This window comes from Protopterus annectens, chromosome 5.part1 (assembly GCF_019279795.1).
Source record: "Protopterus annectens isolate FY-2018-M chromosome 5.part1, PAN1.0, whole genome shotgun sequence".
Taxonomy (NCBI): Eukaryota; Metazoa; Chordata; order Ceratodontiformes; family Protopteridae; genus Protopterus; species Protopterus annectens.
The window spans coordinates 554,454,510-554,482,487 of record NC_056736.1 but is presented as its reverse complement, the minus strand read 5'-3'; the positions used below and the strand labels follow the sequence as shown (position 1 = coordinate 554,482,487).

The following is a 27,978-nucleotide window of genomic DNA, read 5'->3' as shown; positions in this document are numbered from 1 at the left end:
CACCACATCAAGCACAGCATCTCTTTAACCTCCACGTCAAGCAGAGCATCTCTTTACCCCTTTTTACACGTAATCTGGATAACTGGCTGGGAAATAAAAAATACATCCCTGGGATTCCACCTGTGTTCCTGCTGGACAGGGGCATCGGGTGCTGATTTGTCTATGCATGGGCTAAACTCTTGGCTAGGCTTATAAGGGCCTCAGGGACAATAGCCTAGTAACTTCCTATGATCCTGGCCTCTTGCAGGACCCTAAGCATGTCTTCAGGAAAAAAAAGGTGTCTGTAAGGAATCAAAATCCTATCACCCACCATGTCAGTCGAAGAGTGGACAGGTGGGGATGGCTGAGAGATCCCTTGTCCTGTGCAAGTAAGTCCACCCTGGAAGGTAACTTGTGATGAATGCCCTTGGCAATATGCAGAAGAGGGAACCAATGTTATCTGAGCCAAAAGGGAGTCACCAGTAAGATTTTGGGAGCATCCTGTTGCATTTTGAACAAGACTTTGAAATGACAGGAAGGGGAAGGAAGGCATAAAGAAACATTTCCTTCCAGGAAAAAAGAGAAGGCATTCACCTTCGAAAAAAAAAAGAGGACGCTGTCTGCTTTAGAGGGGGAGTAAAATGATCCACTTGAGGAATACCCCACTGGTAAACAATGCCCAGAAACACATCCTTGTGAAGCATCCACTCATGGGACTGTGTTATGGCACTGCTCAGAGAGTTTGCCACAATGTTTTGACCTGAGGGAATGTAAAGTACCTGAAGTGTCCCTTGATACTGGATAGCTAGTTTCCACACTAGAAGTGCCAACAAGGCATAGGAGATAAGATCTCACCCCCCCCCCCCCGCTTGTTGACATACCACATCACGTGGTATTGTCTGTAAACACCTTGAGAGGCCCTTGTGAGAACTAAGGGTCAGCAGAACAGCTCTCATCTTGATGTGGTCTTTCCTATGTTGAAGCAGCCAAGAACCTTGCACCTTTAGAGATCCAAAGGATGCTCCCCCCATCCCATGGTTGAAGCATCTGTGAATAGCTCCTGAGGGGGAAGAGGGGATTGAAAAGGGAGCCCTGGATTGAGAATCAACTGTTGAATCCACCACTGAAATACCAGCTTAAGGCAGGGAAGAAGAGGAACTAAGTAGTCCAGGGGATGAGAATGCTGAAGCAAAACTGACTTTAGGAACCACTGAAGTTTTTTGTATGGCATTTGGCAAAAGGGAGCACAGTAATGATGGAGGCCATAAAACCTAGAGCTGTCAGAAACTGTCTGGCTGTGATTAACGCCAGGTGAAGAAGGGACAAAGAAATGAAAGGGAATTGTTTTGGAGGAGGCAGGGATGCCAGCAATGGAACAGCACCCCAGAAATACATGACCCTGTGAAGGAGACAAAGTACTTTTGGAAATTTACACTGAAACCCAAGCTTTTCAAGACAGAAATGACAAAGTGAAGATGCTGCAGTAGAATATCTGGAGATGATGCCTGAAAAAGGAGATAGTCTAAGTAGGAAAAGTCCTGTATTCCTCCTAGCCTGCAAAAAGCAATCACAGGAGTGATGCATTTGGTGAATACCCTTAGGGCAGTATAAAGGCTAAAGGGCAAAGTAGAGAACTGAAAATGCCAGAAAACAGAAAAGTGTAAAAACTTCCTGAAAAGGGGATGAATAGAGATACGAAGATAAGCATCCTTGAGGTCCAGCCGCACTAGAAAAGCCTGAGGAAGCAGCAGAGAGAGCAAAGTCTGAAGGGACAACATCCAAAAGGCACGGACCTACAGAAACATGTTTAGGTCAGACAGATCTAGAATGGGTCTCCAACTGCCTTCTTTCCTGGGGACCAAGAACATTCTGGAACAAAACCCCCTCCCCCTTTGAGAAACTGGAGCTTTCTGAATAGTTCCCTGGGTCAAAAGATTCTGAAGCACACTTGGGAAATAATACCAACTTCTCCTGAAGGGGCTAAGGAATGCCCATGAAAGGCAGGAAGAGATTTTCAGACCATGGAGTACCTAGGTGGATAATGGACAGAACCCAGGAATCCTAAGTAATCTTTAACCAAACAGGAAGGGACTGGGAAAGATGAAGAGAAAGAGGAATGTGGCTGGGAAGAACAGGATAGCCAGACAGCACCTGGTTTGTCAGGAAAAGAAGATTTCTGTGTCATAGGAGCCTGGGTAGATTTAGCAGGAGGAGCAATTTCCCATCACTTTTACACTTGGGAAGAGGAGAAGACTACCTATGAACAAAGGCTGGATTATTAGAGAAACTCCTTTGAAATTTAGGCACAGGAGAGACAAAAACATGTTCTATGTCCTGTGAAGCCTTGCTTTTATCCTGAAGAGACTTAAGTCAGCAGGAGCTGCACCAAATAAGTGTTTGTTATCCAGAGGAACATCCATTAACTTAGCCTTAATATTATCAGGCAAAAAAAGGTTGAAGCTGAAGCCAGGAACATCTCCTCATCACAGAAGCATCATCTGCTGCATCATAACTGCACCTAGTAGAATGGCGAGCCACCTGAGAAGTTCCTAACAAGGAAGTCTTTTCCTCAGAATCAGAAAGGTGAGAAATTACTTGACAAGCCTGAGAAAGAAGAGCTAAAATATAACTTGACATATGGGTCTGACAATTTACAGTCCTAAAAGCAAGGGTAGCTGAGGTATAAACCTTCTTATTCAGCCTTTCCATAGTTCTGCTGTCTTTATCAGAAGAAAGTAATTTCATAGAAGCCATTAACTGAGATGGCTTATTAGATGCCACAGACACCACAGAGAGGTCAGCAGAAGGACATTTAGAGAGAAATTTGCAATCAGGCACCCTATAAAACCCACCAAGGAAATAGATAAACCATGAAGAAACCAACAATGCAAACACGTTGGACTACCTCCACAGCTGGAATAATAAAACACCAAGAATTCTCCTTTAGAAATGAATAAAAACACCACTGTTGCAGAAAGTATAAAATCCCTTTATTCGTGCACACAGGATTTCGTCTCGCAAATATCAGATAAAGCAAATCATTACTAAACATCCTTTTAAAAAAATGTGCAACCAATGAATAATCAACACACACCAATTTAAAATAGCCAATGAAATTCATAACACAATTGAATACCATGGGCCAAGATAAAGCATCCCTCATCCAATCCACTTACAAAGAGATTCATCCAATTGGAAGCATTTATTTTTACACACCTACCCTATTCTATCCAATAGGATTATAATAATTTAAATAATCAGGAAGCAAAAGCCTCACATATAATTCATGTTTTGAAAAGTACAAAATGCAATTTCAGGTTAAAATAACCTTAAAGATCAACATTCAGCTGACCTTAAAAGCTTTTGTATGTATTTAGTGTAATAAAGAAAATTAGTAATGCTAATCATGTCACATGAACTCACGTTTACAAAATCAAAATGACGGCTCAAAAGCTGACGATATTTAATTGTACTAAAAAAAACATAAGCACGTATGACATCTATTGGGCGTTATGTTATTTAATCAATATCACCTCTCTCAAAATTTTAAGAAGCAAGCTTTTATATCCAATCCAGAATAATGGCTCGAGGGCTGAAAATAGTTTATTCTATAAGAACAAAATGCGCCGAAATCCTCAGTATTATTAATCATAATAGAAGAATAAGCAAGGGATTTCTCATCTGAATCCACCTCCTCCTCAGAGGAATCCTCTTCTCTAGGCCTTTTAAGCAGAGTGCAGGACCAAGGTGCAGCAGGAACTGAAGCACCTTGAGGGATGTTCAAAGCCATGAGGGCATTAAATAACCCCTGGGTGAAATTCTGCTAATCATTCTGAGGGTCCTTAGGAGAAGGAGAAACATGTTTTTTTTTTTGTTACTTTTTCAGTGGAGGCATCTGCCTTGTAAAACTAAGGCGCAGACTCTGGATGGCATTCTACAATGGTAGTTGGTACTTCATTCCAAACCAAACACTGAGGAACACCCCTAGGCCCCTTCGGTAATAATCAGTGGTGGTTTCCCCTGAACATCTGAAGCTGAAGTCTGCAAAGCCTCCAGGGATGTGCGTGAGGTCAGATCCATGCTGGCCTCCAAAGCGGTTGCAGCACAGGAATCCAATAAAGGAGCCAGGTGACCCTCAGGCTTTCCCTTGTCTTGGGAGAGATATCTGGTCTAGTGGTACAGAGGAAGAATGGGACCCAGATTTCTTGGCTGCCTTCTTTGCAGATGGCTGACCCTTGGAGCAGGAAGTTCCTTCCAAAGTGTCTTTTGCTAAAATCTTAAGATATTGGTTCTTTAATTAGAGGGCCAAAGAGCAAAGCTGACTATGCAAAGTCTTTGTGGCAAAAGCCTGACAAATGGAAGAGGACATGTACAACTGTGGGAAGCAATGAGACAAAATAAACACTGCTTGTGACTACCTTCATAGGGAATCTGTCTTCCGCACAGGAATTTACCCTTTCTGGATGACATGAGCCCCACAAGCAACAACAACAAAAAGAAAAAAAGATAAGAGCAAAACCCCCAATGGCGCACTTATCTGAAAACAGCTTGGTGAACTAGCAAATGAAGCGGAGATTTGTACCAACGAATAAAATATGGTGTTCGGGCTGGTGGCAAAGTAGTTCTGAAGATGGTATGTCTTGACGTCATCTTTATACCCTACGCTATATGGAGGCAGCATACTGTACAGTGTACCTTAAGCAACCTAAAGGCTTTGGTGTATTGGCCGGGGATCCCTATTGTAAGGAATACTGCAACAGTGAAATGGAAGGACATCTATTGTCTCAATGATTTTAGTTCATTTTTCTTTAATATTTTTACTATCAATTACAGCAGTCATACCTTCCACTTTTCTATCATTCCATGTTCAGAAGACAAGCTCCTTTGGCAATGTATCTTGCAAGAAAAATTTCCTTCCATTATAGTTTATATTATTCAAAAATGGACAGGATACAACAAATGTGATTATACTGCATTATAATAATATAACTGCAGATTTAGTAATCCCAGACTCTCATCTGAACAAACATCAGTAGCTTCCTCTCAGGTAACTCTCACATGCTTCCCATAATCTTCCTTTTCAACAATGCTATTTAACTTCTCCTTTCTTTTTGGGGAACAGTATTGAAAAATTGATTTCATAAAATACTAGTGGAGCAATAAATATTTTTAGAGCCTGTACTTTATTGTGCAAATCAATGACATCAGCCTTCAGGTCTTAAGCTTGCCTAGTCTTTTGTTTCATGACTTCTCATGCCCTATTTGCTGCCAATACTACTAGTCTTGTTAACCAAACTCCTAAATATTTTATTTTTCACATCCACTTAAATATGGGTATGTCTGAATCAGTACATGTAATCAGATGTAATTTACTGAAAGGGCCTTGGTTTTCCCTTCATTTATCTTATAATGCAATAGAGCCTGGAGAGATCAGTTGGCATAATGGTCGAGGTCTTCACCTCCTATGCACAAGGTATGATCCTGACCTCCGGCCAATGCCTGTTTGGAGTTTGCATGTTCTTCCTGAGCCTCTGTGGGGTTGCTCCCACCTCTGAAAACAGGCTGAGTGTTTCCATCTCAAACTCACCAATAAATAGAGCTGTGGGCAGCACCACAGACTATGTGGTGCCTTATGGGGGAAGACTTGTACAGGCCAACTGTTTTGGGCATCTACTGTGGTATACAGTATCCTCAAGAGAGGAGAATACAGATCACAGACTGTCTGCAGTGGCAGGGCTAGCCACCTGACTGTGTAAAATATGGCTTTAGGTGATTCGGTCAAGCAACAGAGCCTGAAAGTTTGCTAATTAATCACATATTAATGAAAAGGTTTTGTTACGTATTAGTGAAATAAAGAAAATCAGTGAATAATGTAGTTTTAATCTATTTCCCTGACCAGTTATATCCCTGCATTTGTGAAAGTCTTGCTTGTGTTGCCATGGTTCTAAATAAAGGGCAAAAAATGAAGGGTGACAATGGGTTCCCCTTTCCCCACAAACTCAGAGAATCTGACATCAAATCCAGATTCTATATTTGCAAATGAAACTCTGGACACTTAACATTACTCTACCAGTTTCTCTGGAAATACATATTTCGTTAACATTACTTCCACATATTTCTAACTTACTCAAACACGTTTTTGGCAACAAGACTGGCAAATTTCATAACATTATTATATGTTTGTTGAACCCACAGATCCAAATCTATTAAGCTTGGTAAGATTTTACCTATTTGGTTTGCCATTTTCAATGCAGTTTATAACCATGATTTGTAATCCTTTAACTTTACTGGGGCAATTTTTTCTTCAAGTGTTCAGTATTTGTTCTGGATATATGTAATCTATGTATTTTTCCATACCTTGTCAAATGTTATTTTTATGCACTGTAGCATATAATGACTTTTTAGAATTGCTTAAACACTTCTAATATTCTAGAATTTCTTGGTAGTATTTTGTTTGGGGCTCATTTATTTTTAATATTCCCTGCTATACCTTTTGCTGCCTTAAACAATGTACCAATAATTTCTGCATACTAGGTGTATTTTCAAAGTACAATACAAAGAGTTCAAGATGGCAAAGATAATGTAAATGTTTTCTCAAACATAAAAAACCCACACCTGTAAGGATGCTGTAGGGAAACTGTAAACCAAAAACTGGCACGACATTCCTTAGTACATATAAAATTTCATGTTTGTCTCAACAATAAATACAAAAAAGAGGTACTAAATATTTCAATTACATAGCACCTTCTGACTACTTTAATCAGTCACTTTTCTGCTTATAGCAATAAATAATTATAAATAATTAATTTGGAGCACAGTTCTGAATTACACTTAATAGTAATGTGGTTATTCAAACTATGGGGGAGTGATTTGTATTTAATAAAATCTGCTAATCAGTTTCTTTTGCATCTAATGAAGACACAAAATCATCAACTCTGACTGTGAACTATATAAATGAGTACTACAACCAAAAACATTCTTAAAAATAGTGCACAAGGGTGGCGCAGTGGTGCAGCAGTTAATGCTGTCACCTCAGAGCAAGAGGTTCTCCAGTTCGATTCTTAGCTGGGGTGCCTTCTGTGCGGAGTCTGCATGTCCTCCCTGCATTCGTGTGGGCTTTCCTCTGGGTACCCACATTCCAAAGACATGCATCTAGAGAGTGTCGCCCAGGGCCTCCACTGAAAACAGGCTCTGTCCTAGTCGGAGTTTACCGGTCAACAAATGTTAAATAAATAAAAATAATTGACCTGTATGCCTATACCAAGTGTTGCAGATGTGTCTGTTTTTACAGGGAACATGGGAGCAGTCCTTGGTTTTCAAGCATAGAGAGAATCAAATTCAGAACTAGTGGATAAAGCCTGCTACTATACAATGGAACAGCTTTCAGTGCTGTCTTAACGCACAGGCACAGTGGGCAGTTGATCGGGGGGGCCCCACTAGCATAGGTGCTCCCATGCTAATCTATGTATGTAGTGACTTGCTGTCAATAAATAAATAAACACTACACTATATGAAATTATAAATATTTGAATTATGAAAATTATAAATATTAGAAAGCGTTGTACAGTAGAGTGATCCTCTGAAACATCAATTCTCCTAATGCAGCCTTTCTAAAATGTCAATTAACTGAACAGTGTGTGTGTGCGCGTGTGTGTGTGTGTGTGTGTGTGTGTGTGTGTGTGTGTGTGTGTGTGTGTGTGTGTGTGTGAGAAATGCCCCATTTTTGGCTCAAGTAAACTGCTTTGCCTGGGGGGCCAATAATGCTTTTAAGATGGCCCTGATGGCTTTACATTCCATTTGAAGTATACTACACCCCAAAAGGAAGGTACAGTCTGTTATATTCCAAGTCTGACAGGCACAACGAAACGGAGGTTAATGTGGCTACTGAAACAGCAGAAGAGGTGCGCTTTTTTCACACTTCCTAGTCACAAAATTCACAAGATGTTTTTAAACACAGTTCCCCTGCAAATTATTTGAATGAATTAAAATTCATCTAAATGATACAGATGAAAATAGGACATACCCCTCCTTCATACTGGAAACTTCCTATACCTGCACTACGTACCACACTTAAGTAATACACTAAAAACCATGCAGTAGGAACGCACTGTCACCTACATAAGAATGAGCAGACTTGCGTCATCTGAGAGAGGTAAAACGTGAAGTCTGGATTATACAATGACATTGCTTAAAAATGTTAGCTTTTTTATTTAATAATGCCATTGTAATACAGCCAGAAACCATGACAGAATCCTACTTAATTGACATTTTTATCCACAGTTCATCTATAATTTAGTTATGGGGACCAGTAACATTTCCACCATGGGTAAAACAAGCAAAACTAACTGCATTGCCATAACTGTTCTTAATCCTCTGTGATGAGCTATCAAAGATTTCCTCTCTAATGCTCAGAGTAGTAATTATGATCTTTTATCCAATTCCATACTTCCACACAGGACTGAAACATTTTAGTCTCCACTATTTCAGTGTGTGGCACTTTCAGATGCCAACAGATCAGTGAATAAAAACAATTACTAAGCGTGGTGGTGCTGCGGTAGCGTTGTCGCCTCACAGTTAGACGTTGCCCATTCGATTCTCAGTTAGAGAGTCTTCTGTGTTACGACATGCGTGAGTGGGCGTTCCTTCGTTGAAGGTTGTGCGTTAGGCCCGGCAAGCCAGCACGTCAAAATCTACTGCCAATCATTAGCGGTCCGGAGCTCCGCTGCGGCGACCCCTAACCGGGAAAAGCCGAAAGAAACAAACAAACTAAGCATTTCCTTAGCTTACTGTACATCAAACTTCTGTTGAAGATCTACTTCCTATTTGTAGGATCACCTAAAAGGAGAGGTTGTAAAACACCCAGTTAAGGCTTCTGAAACAAAACATTATGTAATATCACCTCTCAAGCACCACTGTCAAAATTTCTATTAAAAATATATGTTCAATATTTCTAAATCATTTACTGCATGTTTAATAAACCAAACTCATTCCTTGATAGCAGGGCTGGTATAATGGTGACGGTCTACCTCCCAGATAAAAGGTACAACGTTCAGTTCTAACCACTAGCTAGATTTGTAACAATCGGCACACAAATAGTCTAGTATTTACCTACAAACCATTACATCATAGCCTGGTCTCCTGTCTTCACAGTTTACCTTCACTGTAAAGGTCACTTATGTTTACATCACATGCTGATCTTTACATAATGTTGCTGCATAGCTTCAGTAGTCACACTCCCCTGCGTTATGTAACTTTGACTTGCATATTAGTGTTATGTGACATTACATCAGTTTAAGACAGGACAAGCTGGTGTGATTTTCTTCACATTCTCCCAAGGGGCTAGCATTTCCAACTAGGTATAAGAATGACAAGACATGACAAGAGACTGGTGAAAAGTTAAGACATAAAATACAAAGAAATGTTGAGACAGGAAAGTAAACAAAGGCAATCAGCTTGGACCTCTTAATCAGGCACAGGAGCCCCCTAGCCTGAAGAAAGAGATCAAGCAAGATATTGAGTAGATCTGTGGGCTTTACAGTTAACAGCAAAAAAGAGTGTGGCAGTCCTATTATGGCATTCTATTCGATTTTCTTTCTTTTAGAAAAAAAGAATGCCTACCATGGAAGAGTTTTCTCTCTGTTAAACACATGCTAATGAAGGGCACTACAGACATCAAAAAATATTTAGCAAGAAGCAAAATGCTGCAAAGCTCACATATATAACCACAACAGTAAAATATCAAAAGGCTGTCAAAGACTGGCCTCCAGCTCATAAGTGTTCATTTATTTTATTTTGATGAACATTTATATTATGCATTAGTAGTCTGGACATTAAAGGAATACCTGACAATTTGAGCTTTAATCCAGAAGGACTAGCCCAGGTAACAATCTTTACTTAGAAAAATGCTGCCTTTCTTCTACTGCAACAGCGTTTCACAGCATCTCAGAGTTTTACTACAGTATCACATGCCTCTAAGGGCATAGCTCAAGGTCACTTTTCATTCTCTGCACTCATTCTTTCAAGCTAGACTCTTGTCTATTATTCCCTATGTGAATAATTTGGCATACATTTTTTTTTTTTTTTTTTTACAAAGTTGTGGCTTTTCACATTTGGCGTCTTTTACTTCAGTTTCATCAGGCTCTGCAAAACACTGGTCACCTTCTTCACTTCATTAACCAGTAGTCCTTCTGCATGGTCAGTTATTAATGATGACTGTGCTCATTTTGTAACAGAGTTTTGCAGCACTTTTAATAATTCAGTGCAAAATTACCTACTGCATCTTCTGGCGGAAGGCTGATATTGTCTGTGTACAGGTACTCCAAGAAGGCCCGGTATACTGGATAGGAAAAAGTGTTAATTTCCAGTACTTCCTCATTAAAGTTACTTAATATGGAACGAAATGGCTCACACCTTTGAAAACAAAAATAAAAAAGCATGTTACACAGGTACTTCTGGCATCATAACCCACTATTTAATTATTTAAATAGAGCTACTAAGGAGATTATCGAAATAGACATACCGCTGAATGACTTATGTCATCAGGTCAATAGTAGTGCTTGACTAACAGAATCACCCCCAAAATTTTGAAAAATCAGTACCATCAAGGTCAACATCACGGATATTCCTTATTCTGTATGTTTAAGCTATTAAATAAAAGTTTATTCTGTAAACTAAGCACAATATGTATTCAGGATGATTATATTACATATAAACTGGTACCAGAAACAAGAGAGAGAGAAGTTATGTGAATTCATACTGGCTGATTTTATGGTGTCACGTGCAGCAAATCCAGAGCATGGAACACAAGCCCAAGCCTCAGATTACAGCAAGTCCGATGTCCCTGCTCTGTCAATAACACCCACCATTTCTTTACAATGGGAGGTGCCTCAGTTTACACTTCATTTCTTTCCCAATCTGACTTTTCCTCAGCTGCCTAAAGCAGGCCTCATCTCTACGAAGCAAGGGACGTGACCAGTCCAACATTTTACAACCCTCCAGTAATGGCAATATACCAGACAGCCAAGAGGGAGGCTAAGTGGATAGGAAACTTTATGCTAAAAGAAAAACCCTCAGACACTAAAATGTATGGTCATTTCCTCACATAACTTCTGTATCTTTCTTTAGGATGTCTTCTGCAGGAGATCCAAAACATAAGATGGACAGTCCCAATCAGTAATCAAAAACAAGGGAAGGAGAATAATTAAAAAATATCAACTACAGAAAGTTGCAAATTGGCTGTTTTTAGGATTCACTGTAGTACATCCCTACCAAAAGGGATCCTTCCCCAGCAACATTATGTTACATTTACAATGACTGGTAAATATGTGCACAAATAAACTGTAGCTATACAGGCATTTTCTAAGAGTCAAATATGAATGAAATATCACTGAAGTAGCCAAAGATGTAGCTGTGAAGCATAAAATCACCTGCAGTAGATCTGCTATGCATCAATTATGCACTTTTTAATCCAGCTGACAACCAGATAGTGAATCAGTATTTCTCCTACGTTTTTAAAGAATCAATCTGCCATGTTTGGCTGATCTGGTTCTCCAACAGAATATCAGTTTTGGCATCTTGCAACATAAAGGAAAGCAAAGAGGCCCCTTATGCAGCAACCCAGAGATGAAAGAGTGAAGAGAGGATATCGTATCCAGTTTCCACTTATGACCACAAACAGGCTATTTGCTTAAAGATCCTATACTACACAAGATTATCTTGCCTGGAATATGTTATGCATCTGTCCATATTTTAACTTCGGAATTTAAGCAAAAATAAGTTGCTTATTGACAAAAATACTGCTCTTCACTTGTTAATGCATAATAGGGTAGTGATACAATCTTATGATACTCTGATATGGCCGCGTTTGAGAAATGGCCTTAATGCTACCAAGGTCAGAATACTGTTTGGAGATCCAAAAGGTTTGGTGTAGTGATTTGTACTAACAGGACTAAAGGCCTTGGATATTTTGGGTTAAACAAAACACCTATCCAACATGAAAGCACTAATGGTGATAGTCATAAATGGAGTACATATATTTAAATGTTGAAGACTAGCTACAGAAGTTGCACATCATGTGGTAGACTTTTCATGTAAAGTGGTCATTCTAATTAAAGACCTTATGAAGTTCAGTCACCATCCACAGTGTCTGTGTGTTGTTTACTCACCCATCCAGGTGTCAGAGTGTGCCAGAAGTGTGTGTGTAGGGGAAACTAAATGAAGGAATATATTTGTGTTCAAGAGTTTCTGTGTTTGGAAGTAAAGAAATAGAATTATCAGTAGAAAAAGTGTTCAGAATGTAAACATTTCAAAGAAGTTTATAAAAAAAAGTGTAAAATATGGATCCAGAAACTCAATGTATTCCTTTAGCAGGGACTGAGTAAACATGAAGCCTAAAAGGAATAACATACTGTTATTTCTGCATGCTGCTTGGTAAGAAAACTTAAAGGTATTTAAGCCTTGAACTATTCTTAAAGACGGGAGAAATAAAACAGCAGCACTTAAGTTTAAGAATTACTGTGAGCCTAGTAAGAATTTCCTATTAGCCAGCTATACGTTGTAAGGGCACAAGTTCCTACAAACACTACTAGTGAAATGGAAATTGAAATTGGGGTCAAAGACCGACTATGGAAAGCTATATGATTCAATAATAAAGAGGCAGAGGAGACTGTTTGATAAAATGATAAATCACTGGGCAGGCTATTAAAGGCAACAGACCCTGACCTTATCAAATGACTACTACAAGGTTAAATTAATTTAGTTGAGGAAATGGGTGTGTAAAAGATGAAATAAGAGTGAAATAAGAAGACAAAATAAGAAATGCATTCAGAATGTCTTGCAACAGTAATAGATATAAAAATGGATATATAAAAAAAGAGAGCTACGTGAGGAGGTACTCCAACAGCAATGCAGATAAGAAAAAAGCCATGACAGAAAGTCCTGTCCTGTTTTTAATAAACTCTGCAGAATCTGTGTAGAAAATGACATTTTCAAATGTACATAAAAGAAATGACAAGTGTTTTCAAAAGAACTTGCATGATGTTGAAAAAAAATGAAAAGACCTAATACCAAATGCACAAGAGGCACTGAGATGACAATACTAACCAGACTGCTGGCAAGAAATGCCAAAACTTAATAGCAAAATGATGAATTCAAACAAAGCACAAGTGCAGAATGTAATATTTTGTCTTAAGACAATTTTAAAGCATAGAAATCTCAATTTATTTAATGCAGTGGCTTTTGTATCTTAGGTGGCTTGGCATGTGGATAATGAGCACATAACTGAAAAGTTAATATCTAATTGCAAGGTACGCATAGTTTATCACATTTTTGGTACTCGACCTATTACTGAAGTTACAGATAAAAGTCAAGTGAATTGGACTACAACAGGGACATTTCCATGTCTAGTTCTCATTCAAATAATTTTTGATGCCAAGCATCTATTTGGACAAATCATGATTTACATATTCCTTGGATTTCTGTTCAGCCTAACAATACATGTTTACCTAAAAGGTGAAATATTTGGTGAAATCTTTAATAAAAGTAACTTCTTTCTTAAATATGCTTCTTTTTAAGCATGCTTTGTGGAGGGCATCTTTTGGTCTGGTTGGGACTGGATGGTATGTTACATGAGTTTATATCTTATTTGAAACATAAAACAGTGTTTTTAAAATATACACCTTTTTTAAAAGTGTTGACTTTCTAGATGCATGTGTATTAAGTAATAGTTTGAGTACCAAACTTTATTCTTTTTGCATTCTTTCTTATAACGTGCTCATCTTTGTTTTTAATCTGTTTTATGAAGAATTAAACTGATTTTATATATATCTGGAAGCTTTGGGAGTTGTGCATTCAACAACAATATATTTTGCTGTGCTATGGTTGGTTATCTGTTTTTGTTTGGATCGAAATAATACTACCCTTGAAAGCTCTGAAATGGGCATGATCAACAAACTAAAATCATGTGGCTATGGGGGTGTTCACCCACTTACAATTTTGAATGAATCAGCAAATTTCTATACTACTGAAACCAAACGCATAGATTTGTGTGTGTTTGGAGATTCCATCTTCCTTTTGCTTTCTCAACACTTCACAGCTTTACAAACAGATTTTACAATGGAGTCTTCCAGGACTTTAACTTGTAGATGTACAAGGTATGATGCCCACTTTATGGACTGACATTCAGTCATACAAAAATATATCATCAGTATCGGCATTAATGATTTGGTATCTGTTCCCATAAACCACCTGAAAGAATCTTCTCAAAGTTGTTTGAATTTTGTATTTCTAGAATTGCTGAATTATTGTGAAGTGAAAATTCCCTTTTCTTAGCCCGAGTATGAGTTTATGCATGTACAACTAATAACTGGTTGAGGAAGTTCTGCTTGAACTGCAACTTACTGGAAAGACACAGATATTGATAAGTCTGTTCAGTTCTAACCAACAGCATCTTCAGTTAAAATGAGAGGGGACAAACAGATGACAACAAAAGTCAGAAAGCCATTAAATACTATTTTAGGCCAATAATCTGACAAAGAAGCCATCAGAAAACTTGATTACCTTGTGAAAGGAGACTAAACAAATGCCTGAAGATCGGCTAATAAAAGTAATGAACTGGAAGGAATTGCAACTTGAGACAATACCGAGGTTATATCTGTCACAGAAGCTTGCAACACCCAACATGTCAGACTATCTGGTTACACTGAAATTAAGAGTTTATGTAATACATCTAAAGTTGGGGGAAGTTCAGGGTAACTTGTTTCGTATGGATTCAGACTCGTAGATTTTGACTTTAAAATTAAATAATTTAGTTGATATCAGAATTAAGGTCAGTGGCAGCTATTCCAGCCCTAACATGAATGTGAAGTAAGATCAACAATTTATAGATGTAATATAATTTCAAATGTCTATATCTCCTTTACTCTTGGGTGACTGGCTATCCCAAAATAAATTGACAGAGAGATATACATCTTCTACTTATTCTGACTTAGAATTTCTTAAACTTGGTCACTGTAAGGGACTAGTGCCATCAGAGTTATTTTTCAAAAAGAGGCAATAACATGTTAAATTTATCTCTCACCAACAGTAATGGGGTAGCTAGAAATGTCAAGGCACAGCCAATTAAGGTAATCAGATAATATTTCTATGACATTCAATAGTTCATCAATATAAGTTGTATAGTTATCGATCAACTTACACGATTATAACCAGCTTATTTTCAAACTAGTAATTTGTGTAAGTTCTGCACACTGTTGAGTAATACTAGAAATAGGAATAAATACATTACAAAGATAGTCAGACTACGGCATTGTTTTCTGGATAAAATTAGATACTCTGTAAATCTGATTATATTTAAGACAAGACTGGATACCTAGGCAGTGATAAAAAATGCTGATAATTTAAAACCTGTACTTCTTGATGGTTTTTCAGGTCTAAACACAACTATCAGAAGCATGAACTTCCTCTAGTTTATGGCACTGTATGAAGAAGGGAAGCTATACCCAACACAGTTGCTATGACCGCAACTCTACTCAGTTTCCCCTGCTCAGACAACTGACAAACTAGTTTTCTGTCAGAGTATATGGAGTATTCTACTGGGCACTGTGTTTGTCACACATCTGTGAAATACATCCTGTGTGCCAATGAACTGCCAATGTCCACTGCAGCCAGATTTTGTGGTCTATGAACTAGTAAAATCGAAGCAGTATTCTCTCATGGCTACTGGATTACCCCTATCCCTTCAAATTATCCAAGCATCTAAACTGTGCCTTCAAGACACCAATACCGTATATTTCTTTGTGCACCCATCCCCCTCCTTTATCCCTCTACTTTTCTAACCAGTGGCAACACTGGAAAATGCCTTTATCTGGGGAAGCAACGGGTAGGGTACCATTACCCATGGGATGTATTCTCTGACTGCTGGCAGCTCACTGTTAAACCCATATCCCAACACCAGTGTGTGGGTGTTTCTTTGAAAATGCCTGTATTACATGCTTGTTCAAGTTGGCAGGGCACTGAAATGCAGGTACTTAAATTGCTTGGGTGGCCGATTCATAGGTGTACATTAGCTACTGAAACAATTTGGCAGTGCACGCATGACTAGGGATAAGCTCCCCAATTAAATTTTGATGGAACTGTCAAGCCACAGAGCACTGATCACACCTCCTTTATGGTCAGTTCTTCTTTCACTGCATTTTCGTTATGATAAGTTCTGGAGCCCCTTCTTCTATGTCACTTGAATATTACAAATGTCCAGAGTCTCTTATTTTCATCTGACAGTAGTGCTTGTGACACTTGTGGCTGCACTTCAAACTGGAACTTTCACAGCTCAGTCAAGTATAACACACAGCTAAGATTGCTAAATCCGCAAACAGATCTTTTTAGAAGTGGAATATGTCACTCTGCACCTAAACTGGGAGGGGGTACTCACTCAGCCCCTGCAACTTATATATATCAACCTCAAGAGCTCATTATCCCTAGAAATAAATAATTCCCGAGATAGTACAGAAACATTGAGATTGCACTAGCTCCAGTACTGCACACGAGTGAGATTTACACTTTTCAGTGCAACAGTTTTAAGCCTGGTACCCCCCTGTGAAACACATTACTGCCATGCAGCGCAACTCTGCATATCTAAGCAGTGAGAGTTGTGCTGCTTGGTGATATTTTTCTCAATGCCAGTCATAAGCTATTTCCAAGATTTAATGTATAAATCTGACAAAATATTTGGTCCTAATTGACAGAGAAAACAAATGCATGACAGGATATATGAATTATACCTAGGAATAATAAAATGCAAAAAAAAGTAAGATATTTGACTTGGCAGCCAGGAATGGTGGCTAGACTAGAACAAGCAGGACAGTTGTGCCATCTACACTGCACACCATAACAGAATTTCAGAAGAGAGGTTACCAGACGTGTTCCATTATCATCCTGAAAGTACACTGCATATTTGTAAATATATCAGACACATTTCTCTCATTTCAAAGAAGCCATTTTATATTTGTAAACTGTTATTCCAAGTCATCTGACATAATAAAGTTGACAGACTCAACAAGAGCAAGTGTTCCTAAAGCATTAAAACCTATATTCTTAAGGCAGGTGATGCCTGCTGTTGTTTTATTTGACAGTGGTCCAAATACAAAAGCCATGACTTGTGAAGTCAGGCGAGAGTGGGAGTTCAAGCACATCATGACAAATCCATTTGAGTGTAATTAACAGAGACTACTGGAGAGAAAGTACAGTTGTGACAATGATGAATACACTACAGTAGTTTATCTACTTATTGCAAATGCAGATGTTTTGAGTGTCTTCACTGTTGCAGTAACAACCTTTGGGATTTCCTATCACAGCAGTCCTTGGCTAGCCTTAACACCGGAGACTTGATTCCTCCCCCCAGGTCCAACAGCTGCTCTCACATCCAACATTAGGAAATAAAGGTCACTGGCCGCTGCTATTTCCTCAGTTGTTTCTTTTCCCCAGGCCAAAGCCCCTCCTCTCCTTAGCCCCTGGTAGGGAGCACAACCTGCTCAGAACTGTCCCCAGAAGAGAAGAATCTTAAAAAAGGGGAGGGAAGCCAGCTGGTTATGGCAGAAAAACCCTAACAAGGAGCAAAGTATCCACCTCAACTTATACAGAGCAACATAGGAGATGGAGTGAAGGAACAGTTAGTTACTGCAACACTCATTGTGCTTCACTGTTGCAGTAGTAACTTTTGGGAAGATTGCTAGAGTTTACATGGGTGGGATGAATGTATGGAAGGGCATAACTGGGAGGATGAGATGCTGAGGTGAGTCTATCCCAAGCCCTGGAAACAAAGGCCAAATTGTAGTTTTGGGGAAAAAAATGTACACTGAGGGCCAAGTGGCTTCCTCCATGGGCATCTGTCCTAGAAAGGCAGAAGGAGCTGCTGTAATTCTAGTGGAGGGAGTCTTTATGTGATCAGATGGGTCTACTTCTAATGATCGACTATCACATAGCTGATTTTCATATAACTGAGACGAAAAGAACAAAACTGTAGAATGAGGGTAAGTAAAACATTTGTCTGACGTGCCCTGTTCTCCACTGTAATGCAATCCCAGAGCAGGTATATTTAGTTGGAGGGGGGTGCAGCCCCCCCCACCTAGGTGGGTTATACTTACCTCAATGTGAGATTTGTTAACAGTCGGACCCGTATTTCCTTACCCTAGTGAAATTCGCTGTTCAGGTTTCTGCAGTTTCGTTCTTTTCGTCTTGGTCATTTGAAAGTTGGCTATGTGACAGTCGATCATCAGAAGTAGTCCCGATCAGACACCTTCCCATGGTGCTTATAACAGAAGTCAATGCAATTAGAGAGCCACTTGGAGTCTGTTTGCAGACAGGATTTCCTTCTATTTTTTTTTTTTTTTTGCAAAGGTTCAAATAACTGTTCAGATTTTTTTCTGGTTCTTTGTTTTGTGCAAGTAGGACTTGTGTGCATCCAGTGAATGCAAGACTCTTTCCCTTTGTTCTGCGGATTAGGAAAGAAGACAGTAAGTGTGTAGCCTGGTTGAGACAGACATCTGAAACTACTTTGGGGATAAAGAAGGATTGGCTCACATGATAGATACCCTTTTTCAAAATTAAGAAATGTTTTCTAACAAGAATGTTTGCAATTTGGAAATTCGTCTAGCAGACAGGGCTACCAGCAAGGCAGTTTCCAGGTGATGAACTTGGGGTCAGAGGAGGAAAAAGGCTCAAATGGGGGGAATAGTTAGTCTAGAACAAGTTTTAGATCCCAGGAAGTGGAGGGGGTCTTAGGTGGATGATACGCTTGAGAAACTACTTTAAGGTAGGGTGGGTGCACAGGTAGGCAATCTGAATTAAGGCATGCATGAATTTTAATAGGATAAGGAATGTACTTTAGAGTAGAGCTCTGCAAGGTAAGATAAGACCGGAGCAATTGAGCTTCCAATAATTGCTGCCCTTTAGATGGGCACCTTTGAGAGAATTTTATCCATTTTGAGATGTGTGGTTTCCTTGTGCTGGGTCTGTATGCTTCTGAGAAATAATACATTGTCCTTTGCAAAGAATAGTCTTGGCGGGTATGAGGATTATAATCTTATTCACCCTGCCAACTTGGGAGTCACCAAGTGGGTGTGCATGGTGGCTACCCCTCTTTTACAACAGAAGATCCACATCTAATGAAAATATCAAAGACTTCTCCCTGGCCATGCTGTGGAGCATGGAGAAAGTGCTGTCTGTGGCAGAAGTTAGCTACTAGGATCACCCTCTGTCTGTCCTCCCTGATTTCTTGATATACTTTGGGGATGAAGGGGAGGGAAGGTGTACAGAAACAGACCTCGCCAGGGGAAGGAGAAGGCACCTATCTCCATGTTAGGCCCTTTCTGTTCTGTCCATTTTCTTTTGAGGCAAATAAGGTCTACCTCTTGCACATCCCACTTGTCTGCAAGTCTGTGAAAAAAACTAATCTTTTTAGCATCCCTTCATGCGGATCTATCACAGACCTGCTGAAATGGTTTAACAAGTTTTCTGTCCCTGGAAGGAACAGAGACAATAAAGACAGTCCCATCTCCTGTGCAGTCTTCTAAAGTTGCATGGACATATAGCACAGGGGGGAGATATGTACCCTCCTGCCTGTTGATATACCACATCACTGTTATTGTCTGTCCTTATGAACAGAGTACTTGATTTCCACTTTTCTTTGAATGCCACATAACTTCTGTGCATAACCATCATTTCTTTCAAGTTAATATACTTATTTATGAATGAGTTGTCTCATTAGCCTTGCACCCTCATATCTTCTGAATGTGTTCCCCACTCAAGATCCAAGCTATGTGCAGTGATTACATAGGATCCTGCCTGAATAGTAAAGGGGACTCCTGGGTTCAAGTTTCAGAACTCTATTCATCATAGGAGTTCTTTCTTCATACAGGGGAATACAGTTGCATTGAAGTACAAGGTGTGTTGGTGTTGACACCACACACACTTCAAACACTACTGGATTTTTCTCTTGTATCTAAACAAGGGTATCATAAAGGTACAGGAGGCCATATACCTCAGCTTTCTGATGAGTTCCTGTGCTGGGACAGTTTCCTGCTGCATGACTGATGGGACATACTGGCTAAGAAAGATGAGCTTTTCATCTGGAAGAGTGTCTTTGTGTCCTGGAGTCCAGCACACTCTGGTGGAAGGTTGGTGGCTGGACTTCTCAAATTGGGTGAAAATCCCAGATCTGACAGGCATTCCATGGTCTACTGGAGTGAAGAACTTAATTCCTTTACAGTGCTTGCCTAAATGAGTCTAGACAGTGGTGAATGTGTATGCTATTTGTAATGCAGAAAGCAATTACTGGAGCCAGACATGTGGGAGCAGTAGAAGAAGCAAAAAAACAATGCACAAAATTAGCAATGAGTACTCCTCGCCATGAAGCAAAGTTATCTTGTGTGCTCTCTCACTATTGGGATGTGGAGACAGGCATCCTTCAGGTCCAAAGTGACCACAACCTAAGAGCTATCAAAGGGAAAGTGTTTTGCAAGGAGAGTATTTTGAATTTTGGGACAAATAAGAAACTGGTTTAGCTTTGAAAGATCCACGATGGGCCTCCAGGATCCTTCCTTTCTTGGGCCCAGAAATCTGCAGTAAAACCCTGTTCCTACTTCTTTTAAAGGAAAGAGTTCTATGGAGCCTGTGCCTCTTAAGAGATGTCCTCTTGGAACTGGAGATATGCCTGCAAAGCTTATCTTGTACACTAACCTTATGACACTTGAAACCCATTTGTCTCGAATAATATTTTGTCAAGGTTTTAGGAAGAGGGAGGCCCTGCACTCCTTAGCCTTTTAGATGGGAGAGGTTATGGATAGGATGTTCTGGCTGGGGTCAGGGTGGTGCTTTTCTGAGTCATGTCTGCTCACTTCTGAGCTCCTGGGACTGGATCCTTCCAGGCCAGGTTTTAGGGTCAGCATGCCACCCTCTTGGGTGCTTATCTTTCGTGTTCTTCCTACTCTTGGTTTTGAACTGACCGGCAGGAAAAGATCAAGTTTATTAGGGCAGTTTTTACTGAAACTAAGTGGTCGGACATGCAGAAAGTCCTCAGCCTTCTCCTTCAGTCTTTTGAAAAAACACTGTGCCTGGGGTCAAAAAGAGGAAAGCCTTGTCCAAGGGGACATCAAAGATTTCTGCATTAACATGGATGGCAGACTGCTCTCTAAGCCAAGCATGTCTCATGGCTTATTGTTAATGCAGCTACCTATACTGAGTCAGAAGGTACAGCAAACCTACTGGGCAGCAAATTCCTCTCCAACTTTATCCCTCTCCCCCTCGACCTTCTACTGGGAAATATCAAATATAACTCCCTCTGCTGTCAATACTGAGCAGCTCCTTAATGCTCTAAGGCCAAGAACACTGCATCAATGGGCCCCAGCCAACATCTCAGGATGTCTTCTAAACAGTATGAAACATTACCTATCAGACCCTCTTTAACAGCTATTTAACTGTAGCCTCCAAACATGCTTTGTGCCTCATGACTGGAGAATAGCAACAGTCATCCCTCTGCACAAAGGTGGGTCATCTACAGTCCATGGAATCTACAGACCCGTAAGTCTTCCAAGTCTTGTATGCAAAATCATGTAAAGAATTATCATGGAAATGATTAGTAATGACAAAAGAAACCTTCAGACACTGGACCCAACCCAATTTGGTTTGGTCAAGGGCAGGTCATGCCTACTCAACCCAGTGGACTTCTATGAGAAGGTAACCAAAGCAATGGATGATGGCAAAATGGTTCACACTGCCTACCTTGACAAAGCATATGACACAATACCCCCCCAACTTGGGCATTGCTAAAACTCCAGAGGTTAGGTATAAACCCTTATGTCACCCGGTGGATACTCAGCTGGCTCACAGACAGGACTGAGGAAGTTAGAATTGGGGAGTCCACCTCTACAAAAAGGCCAATCACAAGTGGAATCTCTTATGGATCAGTCCTGGAACCGCTTCTTTTTGGAATTTACTCCTCTGAAATAAAGGCCAATGTCAATAGCCTCTAGATGACTAAATACGCAGATGATTGCACATTAGGAGCAGTCATATATTCCCGCACTGACAGAAATGTTCTCCAGGAAAGCCTGACACAGACAGATAACTGGTCTCAGAGCCATGCATTAAAACTAAATTCCAAGAAATGCATAACAGTATCTTTGGGAAGTCATCCACCCATTGTAGCCATCATATTGACAAAACACCCCCTAAGAGTTGACTCAGTAGTCATGGACTTGGAGACACATACAGTAATCTAGCCTTTGAACATCATGTGTCTACTAGTGAAGAAATCATTCTATGTTGTGCAAGTTATAAACAAAGGTATGACATCTACGTCTGAAGAAGTCATTGTTCCACTGTATTCAGCATTCATCAGACCTATTATTGAGCACAACGCTTTCTATGGTATGTACCTAACTAGGCATATCCAACAACTGGAATATCCACAGAGGTTCCTCACTAAAAGAATGCAGGGCATAAGTAACATGTCCTATGCAAACAGATTCAAGGCCCTATCCCTGTATCCGGTCTCCTTTGAGGGGAGAGCTATGCCTGGCATATAAGGCATTCTCAGACCCCAGACTGACGGACCTCCTGCATATCTACAAAACAAACAGCACTGATTACCCATTCTAAAGACTTAAACCTTGCCTGTGATATAAACAGAACCTGCTGGAGAGACAGGTATGCATCCCAGAGACTACCGCATCTCTGGAACAGGCTCTCCCATCCATTTGAAGCAGAGTTCCTCCCTAACCCAATTCAAGAGTAACTTCAGCAACTGGATGGGGAATAGGAAATTCATCCCTGGTTTGGCACCTGTGTCTCTAATAAACACAAGCAGCCTGTAAATGGTTAATCTTCCATGCCCCGTACTTGTAAATGTTTCATCTCCCAAGTCCCTGCTTACACTTACCAAGGGTACCAGAACTTGCCAGAGATTTGGGGTGCATGGATAGGCTTAAAAAGGCCCTTGTGGTTGTAGCCTAGTGAACACCTTTGAAGCTGTGAGGTACTTGCCCACGTTCAGACTTCTAGAGCAAAGAAACATTACAGAGTGCACTTAATAACCTGAAAGCTAGTTTTGCAGAGATCTAGCAACTCTTTTTTGGACAGCCTCGTCTTCCATCCCCTCAATCTTCCGTTTCTTCTGGTCCAGAATACATTCCTGCAATTTAACCATTTGGAAATGGAAAATCAAGGCACGCATAGCCAGGACAGCTGCAGTACAGGTCTGAAAGTGGCAATTAGGCTAGGGTAAGCCAACAGCAGCCTTTTAATGCTTTGTCTTGGGCCTTATTCTGAGTTTGTCATGGTGGATACTGCCCTCCCTTCAGAAGCCTGCTTATGGGAGTTGGAACCTGGTGCCTTCCTTAGTACCTATGGACAAAACTATTGTGATGAGCTACAAGTGGAAAACTATCCAAACAGTGAAAAACATTAAAACATGGCTGCAACAATAGCTATAATGACAGTTTTCTCACAATTCAGGAATATTGCACTGCAGGGAGTAAACCTCCAGTTTAAATGAGCAGAAAACAGAACAGTAGTTAATTTGCCTCATCTATGTTGCAGATTTGTGAAAATGAAAAAAATAAATAAATAAAATAAATGCTGGAATGAAATCAGCAGCGAAATAAGTACTATGATAGAAGCTGTTGAAAATTAATAGATTTAAAGGTCGGAGATAATACAAGAATGCAAGAGCCATGGAAAATTCACAACTTGAAGGTGAAGTGGGTGATCAAGTAGTAGATACCTGTACTATGTGGTTCACAGGGAGCAAGCAAAACTGTACAAGTGAAATTGCACACAAATGTGCAAGAAAAATGCATCAGCATTCCAGTCTGAAGTGGCATCACAAGTGTCAAGACCACTACTGTCACAAGAAAATAAACCGTGACAGTTGTGATAGTCAATTGATCGAGGAAAAAAAAAAAAAGAGAGAAATCAAGCTTCAGAACTTGTAAGGAAAAATGCAGTGAAGAAATAACTGACCACAAAGGAATATCAATTACGTAAATAGTCCTGCATGGAAGCCCAATTAAAGGGGCACTATCTCAGATTTTTTGCTAGAGGAGTTTGTTTACATTTGAGTACTCTACGTCACATGTTCAGTTAGAGGCAAGGTTTTCAACGAGCCTTTTTAGCATACTGCAGGTCAAATTACACAAACTCTCAGTGGGGGTTAGAGAAAGTGCTTAGAACTTACAGTTGCAGTCAGTTTGTCCTTTTCTGTTTTCCTTCCCCCACTCATGAGCAATTAGATTAGCTGAATGACTGGATTTTACTCAGCTAGAGACGCTATCTTGTCACACACAGACCTGGAGCCTCTTTAGCAATGAAGTGACGGCTACTTTACTATGTATTTGTTTTTGCAAAACTGATTCTAATAAGTATTCAAGCCTAGGCAATAGTATTTTTCATGCCTGTTGCTACAAATCTTTTCCCCTCCACCAGCAATTATTTTTCATACAGTCTGTTATGAGTATTCCTTGTTAGCGTGTGTGCGCGCGCATGTGTGAGAAAGTAGGTGCGCTTTTATAATCTTACAGATTTTCCTTCATTTTACAGCACAGCATTGCTTTGGACAGTTATGCCTTGCAAAGAAACATTGGTTCATAGGTTGGTACTAGGCTATCGGCCCTACAAGCCTAGCCATAACAATTCCCTGGAAATTTCTTCCCACAATATTCACTTCCCCGGCCCCTTGTCTACCAGGGCGACTGATGTGATCCCTGGGGTGAATTTCCTATCTCCCATCCAATCATCAAGGTTTCTTTTGAAGAGGGCCAAGGAGGCGCTCTGCTTGACATGTATGGGCAGTCTATTCCAGAGTATGGGGAGTCTGGGTCAGGAACCTATCCCTCCAGCATGTTTTGTTCATTGTGATGACAAGGTTTACTAACGAATGTCCAAATATTCTAAAAGAATAACATATTTTGCATCTTTTCTCTAAAAATGTCATGCAGCTTCACTGTTCTAAAAGTATTTTCTCATTAGCTGATGCTGCATGTTGTCCTTCGGAAATCACACTATAACTATTTGTTTAATAGTGATTCCATCCTGCTGGATTTCTTTTCTCACTTTTTTCTATCATTCATTGTGGTAAAATGTTTTCAACTTTCACATCTTTCCTGCCTGTTTGACTGCAGTACAGTTAATTTACACTGATTAGCATTTGAAAGCTGAATCAAATGCAGTCTATACATTTCACCATATACTTTTCTATATTATAGTAGGTAAATTACAGGGGTACTTTTACTAAGGCAGTAAAATTTAAGTGTTGCAACCAAAATATCATGCCATCGATAACACTATATTATGTATGCATGTATGTAAAACAATCGACTTTTATATTCATGTGGTTTGAAAATAACAGCCTCTACATGTGTTACTGACAGACTTGAAATTCTAGACATTCTTGAATGTCTATAAATTTCAGATATGATACATATCTGATAATGCAGGTCGCAGTTCACAGACCTATAAATCACGTCTGTACATAGGCTACATGATAGCATCACATAACACAGTGTTGCTTAGTTCAAAACCTAAAAACACGTACAGATGCAGTACTGTTATCCTGGAAGATTAGCAGGACATGAATGACCAACATTTACATAAGGTCTGCCAGTACACTTCTGGATGACCCAAACCATACAAACACACCCAAGCCCTGAATGAGAAATACTCTTACACAAAATGTATTGTCTAGACAGCTAGACTGCAGATATCATGCCAGTGACAGAACAGTGTTACCACTCAGTATGTCACCATCTGGTGATTGCTCTCATTGCTATGACTGCATATCTCATGTCAGTGACAGAACAGTGCTCCCACATAGTATGTCACCATCTGGTGACTGCTCTCATTGCTATGCACTGATAAGATGTAAAGTGCTACACCCCATACCTGAATGCATCAAATGAAAACAAGGACGTGTTGTCTCAGTCCAAGTATAGGACTGCCATATTTGTCAAATGTCCACTACAGTACACACAAGGTATGGTCAAGTGTGTTGATTTTAGGTCTATGCAAATGTCTGACATAATGCTGAGGGTCAGTTAAACATTAAAGGGTAATGTAGCCATAATGACTTATTATGGAGTACAAAAATATTATGCCAGGTAGTACAACATTTATACACTGTATACACAGTTTTCTGTCAATTCACTTTCCCAACAATACAAACAGTTCTGCTATTATCCTACAGTGTGGAATTATACTTTTAGTACATCTGGGTGTTGACTAGCCTGCATCACATTACCGTACTGTCCTTGTCTTCCACTCTGTTATCCACACCCTCATTTTGTGTAACTACCTCTAAATTGAATCAATAATGTGTTCTGAGCATATATCTATATACAGTGTGTGTGTGTGTGTGTATATATATATATATATATATATATATATATATATATATATATATATATATATATATATACATATATATATGTATATATATACATATATATATATATATATATATATACACACACATATACATATACACACACACACACACATACATATATATATATATATATATATATATATATATATATATATATAGGTGTGTGTGTGTGTGTGTGTGTGTGTGTGTGTGTGTGTGTGTGCAATTAATAATCAATGAATTTGTCCAAAACATTAAACAAACTCATTGGTGACTATCATCATCACCACATAAATCATCTAAAATAGTAATAGCAAATGTAAAACATGATTTGTAACTCAGTTTGTACCTGCATATTTACATATTTATCTCAATATTTACTTTGACAGGCATACACACACACACACACACACACATATATATATATATATATATATATATATATATATATATATGGGTCCACTTTGTAAATTCGAAATACTGAAATCTCGAATTTCAGTATTTCGAACTTACAAAGCCGCAGACTCACATTTATGAAACTGGCAGAAGCATGAAATTCAAAATACCGAAGCATGGATATTTTGAAGTTCTGCTTCCGGTGGTGCGGTAATTGGAAGTTTTGATTTAGTTTTGGTAAGTTTGTGTGTGTAAGTATGTTGGTTAGGGGTTTAGTGTGTGTTGTGACTGTTATGTGTGTGTTTGAGGGATTGTAAGATATGTGTGTGTGAGTTTCGTTTGTTTCTGTTTGCGCTATCTCGGAGTTAGAATATATAAGTAGGGGGTTGTGGGGGGCACAGCCCACCACATGGGGGGCCTTCTTACATGTAGTTTAGATGTATTTGTTTGATTGTGGGGGGAGTTTTGTATATGTTTATGTGTGTACTGCATGTGTAGCGTAGGTGCGGGATTTTGAATTTCGCGGTTGAATGTTTTCGAATTTATGAGTTGTGGTTGGGTTTTCGGCTTTGTGGTTTCGAAATACTGAAATTCGAGCTTTCAGTATTTCGAAATTACACAGTGAACCCATATGTATATATGCTAATCTTTATGCTTTTTTGCCTGAGTAATGTGCATGCATATGCCTATGTGTATGTATGCACACAGGCAATTTATTCACATATGTATACATCTTATAATTAACATACATGGTTGATACTAGCATCAATTGTCACACATACCAAAATAAAATATTTTCATGTTCACCCACAAATATGGTACTTATGAAAGTATACATTAATGACCACACAAATTCACACTCGTGATTATGCTACATATATCTCTGAACTGGATATGCCTTGCATGCATACCTCTCAACTATACAGATTTTTGCAGAATGTCCAAATTTATGCCTCTTATTTTTAGTCTGTTTCTCAAAATTGTGCTTTTCTGGCAAATCACTGAGGACTGTAGCCACAAAATAATGACAGACACTTGAGTTTCAGACTTAATACCCTGCAGGAAAACCATGCTAATGCAAAACCTGTTATTCTATCAATTTAAGTTTGTAAAAGTAATATTTAAAAAATGTCCCTATTTTTGGGCCTTTGTCCCTCCATTATTTATGGCTTTGTCCAGATTTCTTGCTCTAA

At 39.3% G+C, this 27,978-nt stretch overlaps 1 protein-coding gene across 2 annotated transcripts in view; it reads right to left on the bottom strand.

Annotated features, from left to right (window-relative positions):
• Positions 1 to 27,978, bottom strand: part of RCBTB2 (RCC1 and BTB domain containing protein 2) — a 1,132,258-nt gene that overhangs the window by 119,400 nt on the left and 984,880 nt on the right. For both annotated transcript variants that reach the window (XM_044073172.1, XM_044073173.1), the window contains exon 10: positions 10,250 to 10,389. In XM_044073172.1, coding sequence (XP_043929107.1) covers positions 10,250 to 10,389 — 140 coding nt within the window. The remainder of the gene's footprint in view (positions 1 to 10,249; positions 10,390 to 27,978) is intronic.